The sequence below is a fragment of the Apodemus sylvaticus genome, chromosome 6 (assembly GCF_947179515.1).
Source record: "Apodemus sylvaticus chromosome 6, mApoSyl1.1, whole genome shotgun sequence".
Lineage (NCBI taxonomy): Eukaryota > Metazoa > Chordata > Mammalia > Rodentia > Muridae > Apodemus > Apodemus sylvaticus.
In genome coordinates this window covers 49677811-49698678 of record NC_067477.1, presented here as the reverse complement: position 1 = coordinate 49698678, position 20868 = coordinate 49677811, and the positions used below count along the sequence as shown (strand labels likewise).

Here is a 20868-nt window from a genome sequence, read left to right as displayed (position 1 = left end):
TTTTTTGGATATGTTAACAAGTTCAGGTTGGAGAGATGGCTCAGTGGTTAAACCCACTGGTTGTTCTTCTAGAGGACCCATGTTTGATTGCAGTACCCACAAAACAGCTCACAACTATCTGTAGCTCTAAGATCTGACACCCTCACACAGATACTCATGTAGGCAAAACACAAATGCACATACAATAAGTTTTTTAAAACATTTTTTAAAAAGTTGATAATTATATACTGATAATCTTTAAGAAGCATAGTCCTTGAGAGTTGATGGAAGAGCTTAGGGAGGCAGCATATGGAAGAAGATCTAGGAAGAAGACTGAAGATGTCATACTTAGATGGCTGGGGGGATAAGGGTAAGCCTCCCAGGAAGACAAGAATGGGAAGCCAGACAGTATGGGAAGTGGGTATGGAGCAGTCGGGGAAGAATGTCCCTGTCCCTGGAGGGATCACTGTTGAAAAGTGCTGCAAGCCATCGGTTAGAGAGCAGCTAGGGACATGGTAAGAGCACTGGCTGCTCTTCCTGAGGACACACATGGTGGCACACAGCTGTCTGTAGCCCCAGTTCCAGGGGATCTAATGCCCTCTTCTAGCTTCTGTGAGCACAGGCTTGTGTTGCACAAACATGTATCAGGCAGAACGCCCATTCACAAAATAAAAACAAGTAACAACCTTTATTCATATGCCTCGCCCCCAACAAACAGCATAACTCAAAATAATTAGGTGAAGTGCCTTGGAGGACCCTGGCCAGGCCCACCGCAGTGTCAGCACTATTCAGGAAAGTGAAAAGAGAAGCAGGTGGATGGCTAGACAGACAGACAGGCAGGCAGGAAGACACTTAGGCCACGTTCAAGGCCTGCACGCTCTTAACCCCAGTGCTTCCGGACAGTGAGTTCCAGGATGTCTGCGTTTGAGGCTGGCCTTAGTTATATAGCCGGTTCCTAGCCAGCCAGGGCTACTCTATGGAAAGAAACCCTGTCTCAAAAAGAAATGCCATCTTTCAGTTGAAAGATGTGAAAGAGCCAAGGAAGATGATGGTGTGGGAGTCCAGAAGAGTCTCTGAGACCTGTTTAAGCCTGCACTCCAGAGTTCTCACAGGAGGGTTTATCATAGGCAAGAAACAGTCCGTTAGGAAAGAAATGTGTGAGGCAGGATGAGTTCTGGAAGGAGTAATCTCATTTGCTGACCACCACTCCCATGTCATCTCCATTGCGACTAAGTTTTTTCATCTTTTTCATTTCCAGAAAGCTATTTCAGTATGCCTTTTTAAAAATGACAGCATTGTTCAGTGTCATCCTGTCTTGATGAGTAGCTTCTGATTTGTAGTACAGTCTACCTTTTTATACAGTCTGATTTGTACAGTCTGTCTTTTGACTTTTGATGAAACAGCCTTTTATGTATAAGGTGCTACACATTTGTGCGATGCGTGTGTCCTTTAATAATAATTTTAGATTTGTTGTCCCCTCTTGGAAGTATAGGTATTTAGGAAATCATACAGACTTGCAGGCAGGGAACAATGTTAACTCTGAAGGAAGTTGGTTTTTGTTGTGTTTGTTCTCAGAACCTTGAGCACTTCATCCTGTCTTTAACAGGCCTCCCCGATCCTTTATTGACGTGCGTGTGATGGCGTGCAGAATTGGAGTGTCCATCTAGAAGTCGGGATCCTTGTCCCAGCCCTACCTCTCTTTTCCTGTGCCTTCTTGTTTATGAGATAGTCTTTGACAGCTTGTTTCTGTATTTCTATCAGAATTACATTTGTAAATATAGATGTGTTTTGGTTTTATCTTCTTGTAAGCTCTTTACTCCCAAGTCGCTTTAGTTTTTATGCACTTTTTTTTTCTCATTTCTATGGATAACCTTGAGGTAGCTGCCTTAATTAATCATGGCTTGGGAAATTAAAAGTGCTTTGTGTGGCTTAAATTATCCTTTTCAGAGCTGTGACTGCAAGCAGTGTGTATTGCTTCACTGAACTGCAGCTGTTCATGTGTTGCCTAATACTATTCAATATATACTGCAGAAGCCAGCTGACCCTTGAGGGCAGAGTTCATCCCGACATAAGCACTGATGATCTATATGAACTGTGAACATCTAACAGCGCTAGTACATTTCTAGTCTGCGCCCCCCTGCCTAGAACTCACATTTTGTCACGTGACTTCAACTAGTGTCTCCCCTCCATCCCTCCACTCTTTCCCTCCTGCTACGTGTACTTCTCTCTGGGAATTTTCTTTCCACCTTTAAGTTGCTATCTCTCAGGCAGATCTGTTCCAGATATACCCATTTCTATAACTTTATTTTAATGCTCATCAGAGAGAGGCCTCTGGTTCCCAGCATCCTTCCTGTGGCAGGGCCAGTTTAAGCAGTGGGCTTTTGTCACTTGAGTATGTCCTTGAATCTCACCAACCCCCACCATAAATACCCACACTAAATACTGCTGCTCGGAGCAAATAGGGCTTGACATAAGCATTCTATAGTGTCATTTGCTAAGAGCATCATTTTCCTCACATTATTTACATATGTCTATTTGGCATTGAGACTTAGGGAGTTGTTTTATTAGACTGTGTCTACAGGCAAACAAATGTAGTTTGATTCAGTTTTTTTAAAGACTGCTCAAAATGGATAATGCTTTGTTATTTAGAAGCTAATATGGAGCCAGGCAGTGGTGGCGCATGCTTGTAATCCCAGCACTCTGGGAGGCAAAGGCAGGCGGATTTCGGCCAGCCTGGTCTACAGAGTGAGCTCAAAGACAGCCAGGGCTATACAGAGAAACCCTGTCTGGGGGGGGGGGGGGAGAGACAGAGAGAGAGAGAGGAGAGAGAGAGAAGAAAGAAAGAAGAAAGAAAAAGAAAAAAAAGAAGCTAATATGGGGTTGCATAGGGATATCCAGTATAGTACAGTATAAATAGTATCCACTTATTTATTCTACCTTTTGATGAGCAGTCAAGTTGTTTCCATGTTTGCTATTACACTCCTTATAAGGACAACAGGAAAGCCTGTGAAGCTTGTTAAAATTACTGTTCAGATTGATCCTTAGTGGATTAAGCCTCATGACTAGTAGATGATTACGTTCGCTCCCCTTACTGAGAAGGATGACATGCTGAGGGATTAGGGATGGAGTTTTGCTATAGACTGTCAAATATCAGGTCCTGGGCTTGGTTCCTAGCATTGCAGGAAAAAGCAGGCAGTGGTTGTCCTTTAATGAGTGAAAAGTTCTTAGTTTAGAGGTTGGTTTCCTTTTAAAGGACTCTAATTGTTCACTATAGCACTTAGTTTTGAAATTCAGATCAGCTGTTAATACTTGTGATGAGTCCCAGCCTGTACCCAAGTAATGTTAGATTCAGGATCTGAGTGAACTCTGTGGCCTAACGAATCTTCTTGCAGCTTCCCTCCCCTCCCCACCCCCACACCCCTGTTTATTTAATAATTGGACTAAATAAAATAGATTAGCCATCAATGTGTGCAATAGTTTTATATGAAGACTTTCGGACGTGACAGTTACATGATCAACTTCCCAGTTTTATATAGCTTATAGTTGCCTACTCCACTAGGTTTCTATAAATTATTCAGACTCTTAAGTAGGTCAGATTTTTTTAATTGCCTACTTTTGTTTTGAATAATTAATTTAGTTGGCAGTTTCATATGCGTATCTGGTAAGTTGTGCACTTGATTTGAAAGGGTAGAGCAAGGTCTCTTAGGCAACATCAGTATCTTAGTAGGAATATAGTAATTAAAGAGTGACATTTTGCCCAGTGCCTCCATTTTGCCACAGTCTCTGACTGATTTGCAATGTCATTCAGAAGGTCAGTTGATATATCCATTGTATAGATAGAGAAGCTGAGGGATACTAGTCTACATAGTCATCCAGGCTATCTTAGTGAGGATTCACACATCCAGCTAGCTAGGCAGACTGGCCAAGGGAATTAACATCCAGATGAGGCAAGATGCAGTTGACCTTTAGTAGGTAACTTAGTAGCTCAGTTTCTTTGTTAGTAAGGTAGGGTTATAATATGCCAATATTGGCATAAAGATTTAAAGATGTTAATATATTCATAAAACTTGTAAGTAAGCCAGGCAGTGGTGGCACATGCCTTTAATCCCAGCACTTGGGAGGCAGAGGCAGGTGGATTTCTGAGTTCGAGGCCAGCCTGGTCTACAGAGTGAGTTCCAGGACAACTGGGCCTATACAGAGAAAGAAACCCTGTCTCAAAAAAACGTTAAAAAAGAAAAAAAATAAACTTGTAAGTAGTGCTTAGTTGGTACCCCTCCCCCACGTGCACCTAATGAACATGAACATGAGATGTTACTTTGTGGGGTGGGATCTTGCTTTTTTTAAGACCCGGTTATTTGTGTAACACTCGATGTCCTGGAACCAATTGTAGACTGGGCTGGCCTTAAACCCTTAGAGATCCGCCTGCCTCTGCCTTCCGAGTGCTGGTATCCAAGGCATATACCACCACTTGGCACCATATTACTTCTAAGCCTGTAATAACTCACTAATAGCATGTCTAGTTGCTGAGAGGTGAGGGTATGGGCTATAGGTTACTTTTTTTTTTTTTTTTTAAGATTTATTTATTATATGTGAGTTCACTGTAGCTGTCTTCAGACACCAGAAGAGGGCGTCGGATCTCATTATGGATGGCTGTGAGCCACTATGTGGGTGCTGGGATTTGAACTCAGGACCTTCAGAAGATCAGTCAGTGCTCTTAACCGATGAGCCATCTCCAGCTCATAGGTTACTTTTTAAGAGAATCCCACATGCTTTTAAAATGTCTTGGGTTGGTTTTCTTTGGACTTGTTGGTAATTGTTGGAAGAATTGAGTATACTTTAGAGGAAGCAGTTGTTCCTCAGATCCCTGTTGTCCCTTCAGTACAACCAGACTTGCTTCCTAAACTCATACTGTCTCTTTTCTGCCCAGAGAGAAACCAGTACTATGATGTGCTAATGTTGGTTTTCTGCTGTTAGGCTCTGAGTGCCGGACGCACAATGAATACTGTCCCTGTGCTGGTGGAGTTTGTAGCCACTGGCCTTATTGATGTGCTGTAATGTGTGTACATAGAATTGCTTTCCTGCATTACTCAAGATACTGCTTTTGTTGGAGTATGATAGACTCAAATGCCTGTTGTTAGATGCTAGCCCCTTACTGTCTATTCTGCCTTTTCCAGAAGCAGGTTATTTCTGAGGTTTGCTGCTACAGCTCTTAGTAATGGTCACTGTATACATTATTGTTGTCAGATGAGACCGTTTCTTGGAGAGGATGTTTTCTCGGGTTTTGAACTGATTGTAGTAAGACTCCTATGCATGCAGTTGAGCTTGTTACGTAAGGACATCTGGAACATTTGCTTGGAGTTTTGGTAATCGCTTAACATAGTTGTCTTACTCCAGCTTGTAAGATGCAGGACAGACAACCACAAAGATGACTCTAGAACCAACCTGGGCATATCCGCCACGTTAGCACACTGCTCTGGAATAGGTCGCTAGAATCACTGAGCTGACATATATGTGCATTTTCTAGCTTTTGCTGTTAGTGGAATCACTAGGGTTTCTGTTTTCCTCACATTCTTCCCAACTTTTGATATTGTCAGCTTGACAAGAAATGACATTTTTAAATTATTCCTTCCCCTTTTACTATTAATGTGTTTAAAGTATGTTTTTTAACGCAATTTTTTAAGACTTATTTAATTTATTATATGTAAGTACACTGTAGCTGTCTTCAGAGGGCGTCAGATCTCCTTACGGATGGTTGTGAGCCACCATGTAGCTGCAGGGATTTCAACTCAGAACCTTCGGAAGAGCAGTCAGTGAGTGCTCTTAACTGCCAAGCCATCTCTCCAGCCCCTTAAAGTACGTTATAAAGTGTATTTCACAAGGGATAAATATGTTGCTTATTGGTAGAATACTTAACCTAGCACAAGTCTCTGAATTCAGTTTCTACCCACCACCCCAAAGTATATTATGTTCAGGTGTTTTACTAAGTGGAAGACAAAGCTGTTATCCAGGAGAAACATCATTATAGTTGATTCCTTCCTCTGGTGGAAAAATATTACTATAAGCACTGTAATAATAAACAGCTATACTATATTAAGTGTTTATAGTGTGCTAGACAGGATGCTGACTGCAGGGTACATTTATTACGTGTAAGAATCCCTTAAGCTAAGCATGATGTCACACACTTTGTCCCAGCACTCAAGGAGCTGAGGCAGGTGAATCTCTTGAGTTTCAGGTTAGCCAGAGCTACATAGTGAGACCCTGTCTTTTTTTTTTTTTTTTTTTTTTTTTAAAGGAGGCAGAGGAGAAGAAAGATTAGCACCATATTGCACAGATGAAGCAAACAATTCAGAAAAGCTAGTGGCCTCACACTTGCTGTGGTCACACTGTTACTAAGATTCCTTCTTAGCCAGAGTTTTACCTGGCAGTCTAATGTCAGAGCTTATGTACTTTAGGCTTGATGTTGTTGGGAAAATCTTGGGGTAGGAGTGTGTGCTCCCGGCCTTTCTTGTTGGTTTGTCTATTAAATGAACTTCGATTTGCGCTTTATATTTCCCCACTTCTAGTGCTAGACTTACTTCTTCCTCACTACTTCTGCTTGCAGATCGGAGCCGATAATTCTTGTTGGCTCTCATCCACTGGTTTCTTTTCCCTTCGTATTTTTTGCAGGGGATGAGGGGATCACCTGCCTGTACTGGGATTATAGGCATGGCTTGCAGACCTGACTTTAACTAATCTATTATACCCTATGTACTCCATCTAATCCCCCCTCAGTAATTTGCAACTTTGGTATGCCTTATAAATCACATGGAAATTTTTAAAATTTAATCTTTTGAGTTTTACAGTACATGTGTAGGTGTGCACACAAGTGGAAGTCAGGAGACAGTTCAGTTTTCTCTCCTTGTGCATGAGTTTGTCAGCAAAAGGAAAAGGTGGGAGGGGTAATTTCTGCAAAACAAAATTCCTTACTTCTTCTCTAAGGGTTTGTCCATACCATGTCTCTCTGAGTTTACCATTTACTGACGCTTTAATCCCCTAGTTTGAGAACTTAATTGACCTGGATACTGCCTTTCACCCTCATTATACACAGCTTCTCAACCTCCTTTCTCTCTCAGTGTTGTATTCTACATTAAGATTTTCTTTAGTGTATGACTCATTTGATTACTTGGACTGAAGTCTGCATTACTAACGTTGCTTGATCAAGGACTAGCCTAAATCTTGACCTCCTGTCTCTGCCTGTGTGTGTCCATTCCAGACCAGGGATCTAGCAAAGTCTTGGCAAAGGATCAGATGAGCCAACCTAGGTCCTTTGAATCTTTTATGATTTATTCCTAGAATCTTAAGAGCATAATAATGACACGTTATTACATTAATTTAATTATCAGATTTACTTTGTTATAGCTTGTATAGTAAAATTTGTCATTTAATGTATTGCAACTTGAAGACTGAAGCTAACTCCTTTCTGATGAAGGAGGTAGAATCTGAGGTAGACTGTAAAGCATACATACAGGTAGTTTCCTGGCAGTGAAGAGGTTTGCCAGGGGACTCCAGCTAAGGAGAATGAATGTGCAAGGGTTTAAACAAAGGCACTGAAAATTTAGACTAGTATGAATAATTGCTTTTTTGCTTTTACAGAAATTTCTAATTGTGGAAACAAAACTAAATAGCTTGAAATCAAACTCTCAAAATTCCCGAGTATTCAGCCAAGGTACCCGAAGTAGTAGATACTTGTATGTTCTATGAATTAATTTGTCTTTTTCTTAATTGACAAAAAGTAATTGCAGGAGTGCGTATCTTAAATCCATGCTGAAATCTTGATGGTTTATGTAGTTAATGGGCACTGTATGGCCCTCAGAGAGAGGCGCGCAAGCTCTCCTCTTCCTGTTGATTTAGTTCCCTCTGCTTGTCTAGCTGAGCTACACTTGATCAGCCTTTCCCTTATTTGTTAATCTCCACATTCCAGTCAGCAACACAATGCTCATAGGTATAGCCTGAGTGTTTTTCCAACTTTTTTGTATCTTGTAGATTCTGCATAAAAACTGTTGGACATGTGTTTTGTTTCAAAGACAATTACTGACTTTCTTATTTCTTTTCCTTTACAGACCTAGAGGATCAAGTCATAATGGGAGCATTTTTAGACAAGCCAAAGATGGAAAAGCATAATGCCCAGGGGCAGGGGAATGGGCTGCGATACGGCCTAAGCAGCATGCAAGGCTGGCGAGTTGAAATGGAGGATGCACATACGGCTGTGATTGGTTTGCCAAGCGGACTTGAGACATGGTCATTCTTTGCTGTATATGATGGGCATGCTGGTTCTCAGGTTGCCAAATACTGCTGTGAGCACTTGTTAGATCACATCACCAATAACCAGGATTTTAAAGGGTCTGCAGGAGCACCTTCTGTGGAAAACGTAAAGAACGGAATCAGAACAGGTTTCCTGGAGATCGATGAACACATGAGAGTTATGTCAGAGAAGAAACATGGTGCAGACAGAAGTGGGTCAACAGCTGTGGGTGTCTTAATTTCTCCGCAACATACTTATTTCATTAACTGTGGAGACTCGAGAGGTTTACTTTGTAGGAATAGAAAAGTTCACTTCTTCACACAAGACCATAAACCAAGTAATCCGCTGGAAAAAGAACGAATTCAGAATGCAGGGGGCTCGGTGATGATTCAGCGTGTCAATGGCTCTCTGGCTGTATCGAGGGCCCTTGGGGATTTTGATTACAAATGTGTCCATGGAAAAGGTCCCACAGAGCAGCTTGTCTCACCAGAGCCCGAAGTCCATGACATTGAAAGGTCTGAAGAGGATGACCAGTTCATCATTCTTGCATGTGATGGGATCTGGGATGTCATGGGAAACGAAGAGCTCTGTGACTTTGTGAGATCCAGACTTGAAGTCACTGATGACCTTGAGAAAGTTTGCAATGAAGTAGTCGACACCTGTTTGTATAAGGTAGCCAGATGTTTTTCTTCAGTCGACTTTATGCCATTACTCTTCCACTTAATCATCTTAGAGCCTGTAGATCTCAAAAATAATTTTTGACACAAATATGGGATACTCTTTACCAACTGTAAAAATAAAGGGCCAAAAAAAATTTGCCAGTTTAGAAATTAGCCAGTTACCATGTGTGTAACTTTATATCTAAAGGCTTAGTTAACCACGAGTTTCTCTCTATAGATAGATAGATAGATCGATAGATAGATAGATAGATAGATAGATAGATAGATAGATAGATAGATAGATATAGATAAATGTGTGTGTGTGTGTGTGTGTTCATTATCTTCTCATGCACACCAGAAAGACAATCAGATTACAGGGATTGCAGACGGTTATGAGCCACCATGTGGTTGCTGGGAATTGAACTTAGGACCTTACTGCTGAGTCATGTCTCCCGCCCTCAAGTACTTAGGCTTTATATATAGTACTACAGAAGAATATTAGAGATGAGAAGATTCTATGCACATGCATGAGAAAGGGTGGGACGTTTATAGTTCAGCATCGTATGTTCTCAGAGTACTTTGAAACTCTAGTTGAGAGAATATAGCGTCCGCACACAAGTGAGTGGATACTGGGTATGGGGCAGCATAAGCAGTCCCGGAGGCCGAGTCAGAAGGACTTGGTGTGAGAACCGATGACTTGAGGTAAGCTTTTGTTTTGTGAAAAAGAACAGAGATTACCCTGTCTGGGGTGGAGTGGCGCGCGTAGATAAGCTGGTTGAGCCCCTTCAGTTTACAGAGAAGGAAGCTGAAGCCTGAGAAGGCTCTGCGGACTTGAGAGTCAGACCTAGGATCAAGGCCACCCCGGTTACTTTTGTACTTAATCTTCAGTCTTTCTGTTTGAGACAGGGTTTTTCTGTGTAGCCCTGGCTGTCTTGGAGCTCACTCTGTAGACCAGGCTGGCCCCGAACTCAGAAATCAGCCTGCCTCTGCCTCCCAGAGTGCTGGGATCAAAGGCGTGCGTCACCACTGCCTGGAAGTAAGTACTCTTCAGTCTTAAACAAGTTGTTCAAAATATAGATTTTATAAAATATAGATATCTATATTTTATCTATAATAATAAATATTATAAAATATTTTATAAATTTTTATAAAATATAGATATCTAACTTACAGGACTATGAAGGATTTATGTGTATGTATGTACTCTAGACAGATAATAAATAAATCTGTAGTCAGGATGTGCTGCTAGCTTTCCTGGGGACCTCAGCACTCTCCTCTTCAGTCACATGACTTAAATCGCAGCCATCCAGACTGGGAACTTGGGTCTTTGACTTTGTGTCCCGTGGTGTCGGCCACGTTGTTCTACTTTGTTGTCGCTGTTCCATAACTTACTACTGGAGAATAAGAGGTTATATATCCACACATTCAGTTCAGCGTAAAATGTTAATTCTTCCACAAGTAAAGTTTATGTAACATCCAGCCTGGGAGTTTTCAAAGGGCGACAGTAAGAGCCTGCTAGTGTGCTGTCAGTTTCTGATCTCAGAGACCTGAGCAGCAGCAGCAAGGTGCACGCACTCTCTGTCCTGCTTAGTGTATGACTCAGCACCTCCGCTAGACTCACCAGAGAGAGTGATAATAGCGAAATAAAAACTTGGTGACTTGTTAGATTTGGATTTTAATAAGTTATTGAAATTATACTTTTTTCCATGCTATTTTAAAATAATCTAGTATCTTAGCATTTGCCACATTTATAATTTTCCCCATAGGAGTCTGTCTTTGATATTAAACTGTTTGAATTATTTGTTGTTTAATAGGTATAAGATCAGTTTTTCCATATAATTAAACAAATATTAAAAGCAAGGACAGTGTAAGAAGGCTATCAATTCTTGTACAGCAACTTGAATAATTTGGAGTCACTTCCTAAATTATTAAGTCAGAATTTTTATTATATAAGTTGTATATAATATAGATTATAAATGTATTACATTTGGGCCAGGCATGGCGGTGCACACCTTTAATCTCAGCATGAGGCAGAGGTGGGTGGATCTCTGAGTTTGAGGCTAGACTGGTCTATACAGTGAGTTCCAGGACAGCCAAGTCTCTGTTGAAACCCTGTTTTGGGAGAAAGAAAGAAAAAAATATAAACTTGATCTAGTTTTCCTTTTGTACTTCAGAAGCATGCATTAACCCCACACAAGTGTATATTTGTGGAATTTGTAAAGACCAGCACTACAGTCTCTGCCATGGAGCAGGGCATATGCGGCTGTAAGTGCCCACGCGGTAGGTGGCACCAGTGGCCACCAAAGAATGTCCCCACATTGGATGTGACCTGGAACGATTCCTCTGGGGTGCTGCTGATGTAGTTACATGTTATGTGGAGGGAACTGACCTCCCACATACCTGCCTATTCTTTCCTTACAAATAAGCAATGTAGTTAAAATTAGCAAGCTATAAAGATAATCAAGGTTTTAAAAAATCAAAGGAAAATCAAATATTTTCTTGACCTTTTCTTCCCAGGGAAGTCGAGACAACATGAGTGTGATTTTGATCTGTTTTCCCAATGCACCTAAAGTCTCAGCAGAAGCGGTGAAGAAGGAGGCAGAGCTGGACAAGTACCTGGAGAGCAGAGTAGAAGGTGGATCCCTTAACAAAACATAAGTAGCTTTATCTAAAACAACCTTCGACACAAAGTCTAACCTTGTAGAAAGGTTTGAGTCCGTAACATGCCTTTAGCATGCAGTACTTAGTGTGTAAAAGTGGAAGGACATTCAGTAGTAATTTATTTAGACGTGTGTGCTGTGGTTAGGAAACGTCCAAGTGAAGCTTGGCTCTAAGCTTCGTGCTGAACTCACTGGCATGAGTCATTTCACACCAGGAAAGCTGGTTTGTGCCATTTGAGTGTCCTCTCCTCAAAAAGAAGTGTGCATAACTTCAAGTCTCTGGAATATTTTTAATTACATGTGTTTTGTTGGTTGGATTTTGGGTGGCTTTGTTGTTTTTTGGTTTTGAGAACTTGAAGGTCAGATGGTTGGTAACAACTGTCCGATCCCACAGCTTTTAAACTTTGCTTTCAGCTGCTTCACGGCTTAACTCCTAAGCCATGAGCAGTTTAAGACCTGGCAGGAATTCCCAGATGAAGTCAAGAAAGTCGCCTGCACCCCTAGCAGTGTGATTCAGATGTCTGCCTGCAGATCACGTTAGAACAAATGCAATGTGTTTGTACCTCAAAAAAAAAAAAGCAATGCTTTTAAATATTTGAAGAAATTAATCTCCTGTTGGCTGGGCTTGTTAGTTATGTGGGATTACGTGGGGTTATATGGTGGTGGCGCTGGGCACCAAATCTAAGGTCTCTTGCACATAAGGGACGAATTTCCCTCTGAGGCACACCTCGGTCCTTACCTGAGCTTTGATGAAGCTGTTCACTAAGTGTAAGCGTAATCATTGTCTCCTTAGACACTAGTCTCACTGTGTGGACATATACGTGATATGGATCATGCAGGCCCATAAGCAGAAACACTTCCATGTCAAAAGTGCGGTTGACTCTTCTGATATCATAATAGGCATGCAAGCATTAATCTATCATGTTGTTATTGCATCTCATTGTGTCTTTGTTATTAAAATTAGTGTGCATCTTCATTTTATTTTCTCCCTCTCAGTTGCTTGATTTCATTTGTAATCTGTCTGTTAGCATCATGCTTGGTTTTGGTTGTCAGTGTTTCTAGAGACCAGAGAAGGTCTTTTTCTTATCCCCCTCCCTCCTTGTATGGTAATGTCTGTGTTTGTACTGTTTAGTGTTTCATTCGCTGAGTGTACCAGTCAATGCATTTTTCCCTCCCTATTTTTAAGGGTCTTGTAATTTTTCATATCTTAAGTAATTTCAATATGTTATTTGTAGATAAGACAGTAACGTTAAAAAATACTTAGAATGTTAGAGTGATTGGTCTAAATTGCTGATCAGTAGAAAAATATGTGTGGTGTTTTGGCACTTTAACTTTGGTATAAAGAAATAATAAATACCTTCGTAGTTTTACTATGAAGTGAGATCCAGCTTTAGGAATGAATTGCTATTTTCCTCTTTAAGCGTGCTTTCACTACATATAACTTTATTATTATAGGTTTTATCTTTCATACTATCAAGTGAGAGTTGCCATCTGGGCAGAGTTTACATTAACAGTCAATATTTTTGCTATGTTCAAGTGTTTTATCATGCAGTTGGAGGAAGTATGTCATAAATTAAGTGGTATTTTTAGCTCTGATGAGATGCAACTAGAGAGAAAATGATGTTCGTTAAAAGCTGCTGCTATTTAAAGGCATAGAATGTGACTTTGTACTGTAAATAATGTATGTCTTAAATGAAGATACACAGCTTCTAAAGCAGGCACCAAATACCTTTTTTTAAATACATGCCTTGACTAAATTGTTGTGGCCTACTAAGCCTCATTGATTTGCTGTCAACATTTTTGGCTTCTGTGTCTACAACATTGGAAAGGATAATTCTCCCCTTCTCCTGCTGTGTCTGCTTTCACTGAAGGGGTGGCTGTAAAGATCCCTTCCTTCGGTAAGCAGAGTGCTGTTGGGCTTGTGGTTCCTGGGCAGTTTAAGATCATACTCACCTGTGTGACCTTCCATCACTGCTACTGACCCAGCTCCCTGACAAGTTGCTAATATGAAGGAACACTTTATTAAGGAAGGTGGGGAAGAGCAGATTATGTTTGTGTCTCTGTTCATGAAACATAAGAAAATTCATAACATACATGAATTTATGGAAGTACTAAGTGTCTTATAGTCTGTTAAAATGTATAGTCCAAGAGCAATTAAAATAATTTTCTTCTCATTTAGTACTTTTCTAGAAGCTGAAGGAAGGATAGTGTAATTGTTAAGTTTAAATGATTTGTCCCACATCAAATAAGAGATTCTAATTGTTTCTAAAACTTTTATTATTCTTAAAATAATCTTCCTGTATTCTTCACAATTAAAATATCCTAACATTTCCGTGAAGATGTAAGCTACATCAGATACAGTGGGGATTTTGTTTAGGACCGGAACCATCATTGGTTAAATTTATCATCAGTGTTCATTTCTCTTGTATCTAGAGCTCTACCAAATGATTGTATTGGCTTAGTAGACACTGTGTTGTGTGTTACAGTGTTAGATTGTGAACTTGTGTAGCTTAGGCAAGCATCAAATCCCTCTATTTTTGTATAGTAGATTTTCAGCACTAGAAACATGTAGAAAATCAATATGCCAAAATGTTAAAGATTACACAATAAAGGAACTTGGCAAACGAAATCTGAGATCCTTGCTTTTTGTTCAGATTTAAGACTGCTTTATTTTGTTTTGTTTTGTTTTAAGAAAAAGAAGACATGCAGTAATATAATAGATGGTAAAATTTGGCCTTTATTTTAGAAAAACAATTTTGAACCATTTAGATTTTATGGGTAGCAATGTCTGTTTAACTTGTGCCTTTAATGGTGAAGTAATTAGAAGCATGGTCAAAAAATGAAAAGTGTTTATATGCATTGCTAATTCCAAAGGTGTTTACACTTGGAGAACTAAAACGATAATTCCTTGCCTGGGTAGCAAAGAAAATACCATTTTTTAATGTAAATATTGAGAAGCAAAAGTTGCAAATGCCTTTAGCTGAAATTTGCACTGAGAATAAATATGCGAAGTTTCCAGTGATGCCTTGTACTTAGTTTCCAGTCTGGGTATTCTCTTTGTTTATGACTTGGGATGTTTTGTGATAAGAATAACACTGCATCTGTGGCCCTCACAGTGCACACCTAGTAACTGGATGCTTTGAGACTCGTTTTGTTTTAAATGCAGCTGTACAGCTTTATTTTTGTCATGAAGTTTAGACCTTCTTCACTTAAAGCCTTGCTTAAATAACAAGGAAAGGGAATGGTTTTCGTGTCTAGATATCATCTAAAGATATAGTAGAGTAAAATTGATCTTCAGAGTGATGTGTGATGTTCAGGTATATAGTTTGCATGCTGTTTAAGTCATGTTGCCACTATAAAAATATAGGTTAAAATGATGAGACAAATATGTAAATTGCTCTATACTTAAAGATTTTTAAGTCAAAATTTTTTAAGTCTTGGGTTTGTTTATTTGTTTATTTTTATATGTGAATGTATTTTATTGGGTAAAGTACAGAAAACTTGTATCCAGTGTAAAGACAGGAGTTGGTCTCAGCAGTAACTAGTCAGCATCTTAAAAAAGGAAATCTTGTGCACACAAGTCCCTGATTTTGTAACAGATCAAATTAACTAAAGAGTATTTTTTCTTTTCACATTTGTGTCTTTTTTTTTCATTGAAGTAAATATTTTGCCCTTTTTTGCATTCTTTGTTCTTTAATTTTTAAGGATCTGTGATTAATTTTATGCTAGTTTAGAAAATCTCAGGCAGGCGTAGTAAAAGTAAATAATGTCTGTGATAACCTAAGATACTTTTGTTTCAGTGTTTTAAAAATTGAGTTTTGATAACACTTACAAAAAAAGTACTTCTGATTCCCAGAAATCCTAAAGAAGCAGGGGGAAGGCGTTCCTGACTTAGTCCACGTGATGCGCACGCTAGCCAGTGAGAACATCCCCAGCCTACCTCCCGGGGGCGAGCTGGCAAGCAAGTGAGTATGCTGTGTAGGCACCTGCGTTTGCGCCTGGTGTCTGTGAAGCATCTTCACTATTAGGAAATAAGCTTGTTTGGGGTCAGTACAACTGTCACTGTTGGTGATTGTACTGAGATCATCCTTAGTGGAAGTTTGGATGACAAAGAATAAATGAGATAATATTGTGAGAGAATATCTTAAATGAAATTATATGACACTACTGATATAGCTACAAAAGTGTAAATGCCCATAGTCACAGTGCTGGTAGGGTTTCTTTTTCTCTTCTTGTTTTGTGATTCTCTTGTATAACTTAACACTTTAAAGAGTATCTTCAATCTGGGCAAGGTTTTCTACATGTTTTTATTTTCCAGTATTTTATTATTGATTAGTGTTTACTGTCAGAAAGGTTAGATAATTTTTCCCTTTCTATTGCTTCATAGAACCATACTAATTTGTGGTAGCTATTATATTAAGCTTATACATCTTTAGTTAACAATAAACATTATGGAATTTGGGGTTTTTTTTCCTTAGTGTTTGGCACCAAGGGATATTGTGATCATTTCTTTAGTTTTCTGTGGTTTGCACATTTAGCTATAGCTTTTGTGATTGGAAAAGCTCCTATTCAAACTTGTATTTTTTGAAAGCTTTTCATTCTATGAGCTTTGATAATGACTGTCCATAAAGTTGCTTCCAGTCAAATTCCAGTATGGATGCTATAATGTGTGTGTGTGTGTGTGTGTGTGTGTGTGTGTGTGTGTGTGTGTGTGTGTGTGTGTGTTGTTTTGTGCTATTGAAGAATAAACCTTAAGTCTCATACTTGCTAGGCAAGTGCTCTGTCATTTAAAGGTCAAAGGCTGTTCTTGGTTTTTCTTTTCTCTCTTTCTCCTCTCCTCCCCTCCCCTTCCCTCCTCTCCTCCCCTCTCCTTCCCTCTTCTCCCCTCCCCTTCCCTTCTCTCCTCTCCTCTCCTCTTTTCTTTGTGAGATATGATCTTCTTATATAGTCCTTATATATTACCTCAAGTAATCTTGACTTAGCTGAACCTGCTGAGATTTTAGGCCTATACTACCACACGTAGCCAGATTTTAAAATAAAATAAAAATAAAAACTAATTCCTATACTTGTTATAGAAGTATTCAACATTTTAGGTTTTTTGTAGGAGTTTTTTTTTTTTTTAAAGGGATGTTAAGAAAAGCAAAGATAATGTATATGATGAATTATTTTACTCTAACATGTTAAAGTTGCTTCTACTTTGAAACTGTGGTTTTGTCTGTAACCAGAATGTCTTAGGATTGGTATTGCTGCTGCATACTTGAAGCTCAGATTGAAGTAGGGCCATGCAGACTTCAGTGTGTGCGCATGTGTGTGTATGAGAGTACATGTGCTTAGAGGCCAGAGGGGACATAAGGTAGACAGCCTCTTCCTCTGCTCTTCTACCTGTATTTGACATTGGACGCTCACTGACCAGTAAGGTCCAGGCTCTACTTGCTTCTGCCTCCCCTCTAGTGCTAAAGGTACAGGTACAGGCCACTGTGCAGATGCTGGGAAGTCCTGCACCTGGGACATACACCTTTTGCTTTGCTTTTCTCTTTTCTTTTTCTTTCTTTCTTTTTTTCGCCAGCTGAGCTGCTCACTCCCTAAGCTAGATTGGGGGATAGGATATTCTCTCTCTCTCTCTCTCTCTCTCTCTCTCTCTCTCTCTCTCTCTCTCTCTCTCTCCCTCTCCTAATTGTGTAAAGGCGCCTGCCTTTTCCCCCTGGAACCCATATAGTAGAAATAGAGGAACAGATTCCTGCAAACTACCCTCTGACCTCCACACACGTGTGCACACAGTAAGTAAAGGAGTTTTAAAGAAAGGCCAGCTGTGGTTTTTTAAAATAAATATTTGTATTTTAAACTGTGCTTTTTGCTCTGCTGTTCTCTAGAGCATTTATTCTATTTTAGAGGAATCACACCTCTGCTCTAATACTAGGACAGGCTTGGTGTTGTCAGCAGAAACTAAACTAAATGTGCTCAAAGTGCAAGATTACTTTTGGAGTTCTAATGAGCACTAGGCTAGGGGTTGCTTTCTGAAGGATTAACTTTGTGTGTTCTTTAATGTTTAGGCGGAATGTAATTGAAGCCGTTTACAATAGACTGAACCCTTACAAAAATGACGACACTGTGAGTAACGATCTCACCCCTCCCTCTCCTCTCCCCTTCCCTTTCCCCCTCCCCCTCCCTCTCAGTGCACACACCCCCTTCCCTGTGGAGCTGGTCCAGCACAGCCCTAGTGAGTGCTGTCAGTTGTGCTTGCTCTGGTCTGCCTATAGCAGAGTCCCAGTGCTGGGGACAGAAGCATGGTGAGTGGCCACCTGTCACTCAAAGAAAAGGAAATCTGCCATCGGTCAACTCCAGAAGACCTGCCTCACTATTTTAAATTAGGAATCTCTTTGCTCAGAATCTTGGATTATTCTGAATTTTATGAGGAGTAGCAGTGAAATTTTTAATGTTCATCTCCATGAAGTGTTTTTATGCTTGCAAAGATCTTTGCCACAAGTCCTGTGGCAGAGCCTTGCTGAAGTGCTAGAGAGGTCCCTGCCTCTAGCCTTAGCGTGGCAGTGTTGGAGTCTCTGAAAGCAGCTCTCACACCCGCAGCCTGTAAAGCTCACTGAAGCCTTTTTCCTCCCACAGTGCAATACATTTAACGAAAAAATGAACTTTTAAAATAACATAGGTGATGCTTTATAGTAATTCTCTTGGTTTAATGATATATTTGTCCATCCTCACAGTGTTTTTCCAAATCAAAGGGTTTGTTTGTTGGAAAATAGTGGGTGGGGCACGGCCAAACACATTTTATAACAAAACAGATTCAATATTAGAATTTCATATATGCACATACATACTTTAAAATCAAGTAAGTTCTAGAGATCAATGTTCTAAATCCTTGTCTTTCTGCATTATCGTCTTTCTGAAGTAGTGCATTTTAGCATCTTGAAGACTTCATTTAATGCCTTGTTTTGTTTTCCTATGTGAAGGATTCTGCATCGACTGATGATATGTGGTAAAGCTGCTAATCCAGCCACGGGTTCACCTTCACCTCCAAAGGAGAAGCCAGCTCGCCCTTGCCGAGCCTTTACCATCCACCATCGACTAAGGAAGGGGTCTGATGTGGGCGAGGACTGCAGCCTCAGCGATGGAACAGCTAGCCCAGAATGGATTTTTCTTTTTTTATTGTAAATTTGAGACTTATGTAAGCGTGATTTCAAACCGTAATTCATGTTGTAAATCAGACTCCAGCAATTTTTGTTGTATGATTTTGGTTTTTGTAAAGTGTAATTGTCCTTGTACAAAGTGCTCATATTTAATTATGAACTGCTTTAAAATCACTATCAATGATAAAGGCGATTTGGCTTGTTGTGTGACACAACAGAAATACTCATGCCGTGTTTGGACTTGGTTGCGATAGGGAAAGCAGCAGCCACACAGCTGGATGCTCCTGTGCACGTGATTATGAAGATTCCAAAAGCTTGCACAGTTGTCCACCCCTGCAGGGTCTACGGAAACTGTCTCTGTGTTCTGTCAAGGACTGGCTCGTTGACACAGCCATCCCTCTCACCTGTCTCTAGGATGTCCGCGCCTCGTAGCCAAGAGTATTACAGCTGATCCTGTATATTCATGAGAGTATCTATCCATTTTGGGCTAACATGCCTTGATTCTCTTGCACCTCCTTATGAGTTCTTACATTTAATTACTAAGTGGTAAGCAGCATCTTCCTACACAGTAGAAGACTGCCACATTTTTCCTATCATGATTGGCTGGGCTTGCTGCTGTTCCTAGTAAGATATTCCGAATTCCCATTTTATCAATAAAGCTTGGTTTAACAAACAAGAAATTTAATCATGTATGCTTAATTCCTCTTCACCCCGGCTTTCAAACCCCATGTAGGGTAAATGGGATCTTCGTCCTAGGGAAAGATGTTTTGTCTCCTTAAATTGGGTGATTGTGTTACTGGGCAGGTGCAGGTGTAGGATTGGAAGATTGACGTCTGCTGTTTCCGAATCTGTTTTAATATGTTTCTTTCAGGCTGCTTACCTATCATTAAGATGTGCATCAGCTTGAATTTACCTACTGTTAATTAAGATATTGTCAAAGTTTGACAATCCTAACACTATGATAGATGTGTGTGTGTTGAATGTGTGTTTGCCTGTAACTTTTAATTGACCCACGCCTTTAGAATCTTAAGAGGTTAAGATATATTTGTGATTTGAAATATAGCATGTTGATAATATTTAGCTGTTGGCCTTTAAAAATAAATTTCAAAGCTTAAGGAATTGTAGATATAAAACCTAATTTAATTTAGGCTTAACCCCTCTGATTAAGCATGTAAGAGTAAGTTTTACCGTCTGTCACGTTACAGAGACTACTGTTTTGTACCTTTGTATCTTCGTCTCTTTAGGTGGTGTGCTGTATTATCACCATGCGATTGACTCGTTATAGTCAGATCCCAGTAGGAAACTATCAAAATACGTCAAATACAAAGTCACAACTTTATGTATACAACTTACCATAATACATTTTGTTCTGTTTGTTTTTTTCCCCAAACTTGGAAATAAACATGTTTGTAATATACAGCCTTAAAGACAGTGTAAAGCTGAGGAGATACAGGAAACACTGTGAAGTGTCGCAGACTCCAGTAGCTGCAATACCAGCTGGCTCTTCAGTATTCCTCTTACTTGTGAGGTGAATAAATGTAACTTAACTGTATTTAACTGATACACTAGTCCAGCATGAATGAAGAAAATCTGAAATTACTCTTTATATTTAGAAATGCATAACAGCCAGAATACACAACCAATCCCAACCTTAACTTAAATGCTTAATGTCTAAACCTGTGGTGGAGTTTGGAGTATGGGAATGCACTAAGCTGTGGCTTTTCGGCGAGGTAAACGTGCATTTTATGAACCCAGTGCTTCTAGCACACACTGGCCTAGGCTGGGCCGGCAGCTGAAGCTGAGATCTGACAGGCGACCTTCGTCCTACTGGAAAACCTTCAGTTTTTTAAATTGAAGCTTACATGATGGAAAGTTTTAACCACACCATAGCAGCTTGGTTAGAGCCTTGGTATCAGTCTTTCAACAACAACAACAACAACAAAAAGAGGAAGTTAGAATATTCCTCTGGTGTTGTTGACACCAATGGTTGGAGTAAGGACCATGTGACCTGATGTGACTAGATCTTTCCATGAGAGTCAGCACTATACCCTGTATAGTTTTCATCATAGAACTACAGGAATGAGGTAGCATCATAAAAGTAGGTATGCTTACTGCCTGGGAAAACGCCATTCTCTTTGCTTGTCATTAAC

The 20868-nt window shown here is 39.9% G+C and overlaps 1 protein-coding gene across 2 annotated transcripts in view; it reads left to right on the top strand.

Moving 5' to 3' along the window:
* Positions 1-19398, top strand: part of Ppm1a (protein phosphatase, Mg2+/Mn2+ dependent 1A) — a 41070-nt gene extending 21672 nt beyond the window's left edge. For both annotated transcript variants that reach the window (XM_052185677.1, XM_052185678.1), the window contains 5 exons: positions 8079-8932; positions 11437-11554; positions 15436-15544; positions 17630-17687; positions 18542-19398. In XM_052185677.1, the coding sequence (XP_052041637.1) occupies positions 8099-8932; positions 11437-11554; positions 15436-15544; positions 17630-17687; positions 18542-18571 (1149 nt within the window). In that variant the 5' untranslated portion in view covers positions 8079-8098 and the 3' untranslated portion in view covers positions 18572-19398. The remainder of the gene's footprint in view (positions 1-8078; positions 8933-11436; positions 11555-15435; positions 15545-17629; positions 17688-18541) is intronic.
* Positions 19399-20868: the final 1470 nt, after the last annotated feature.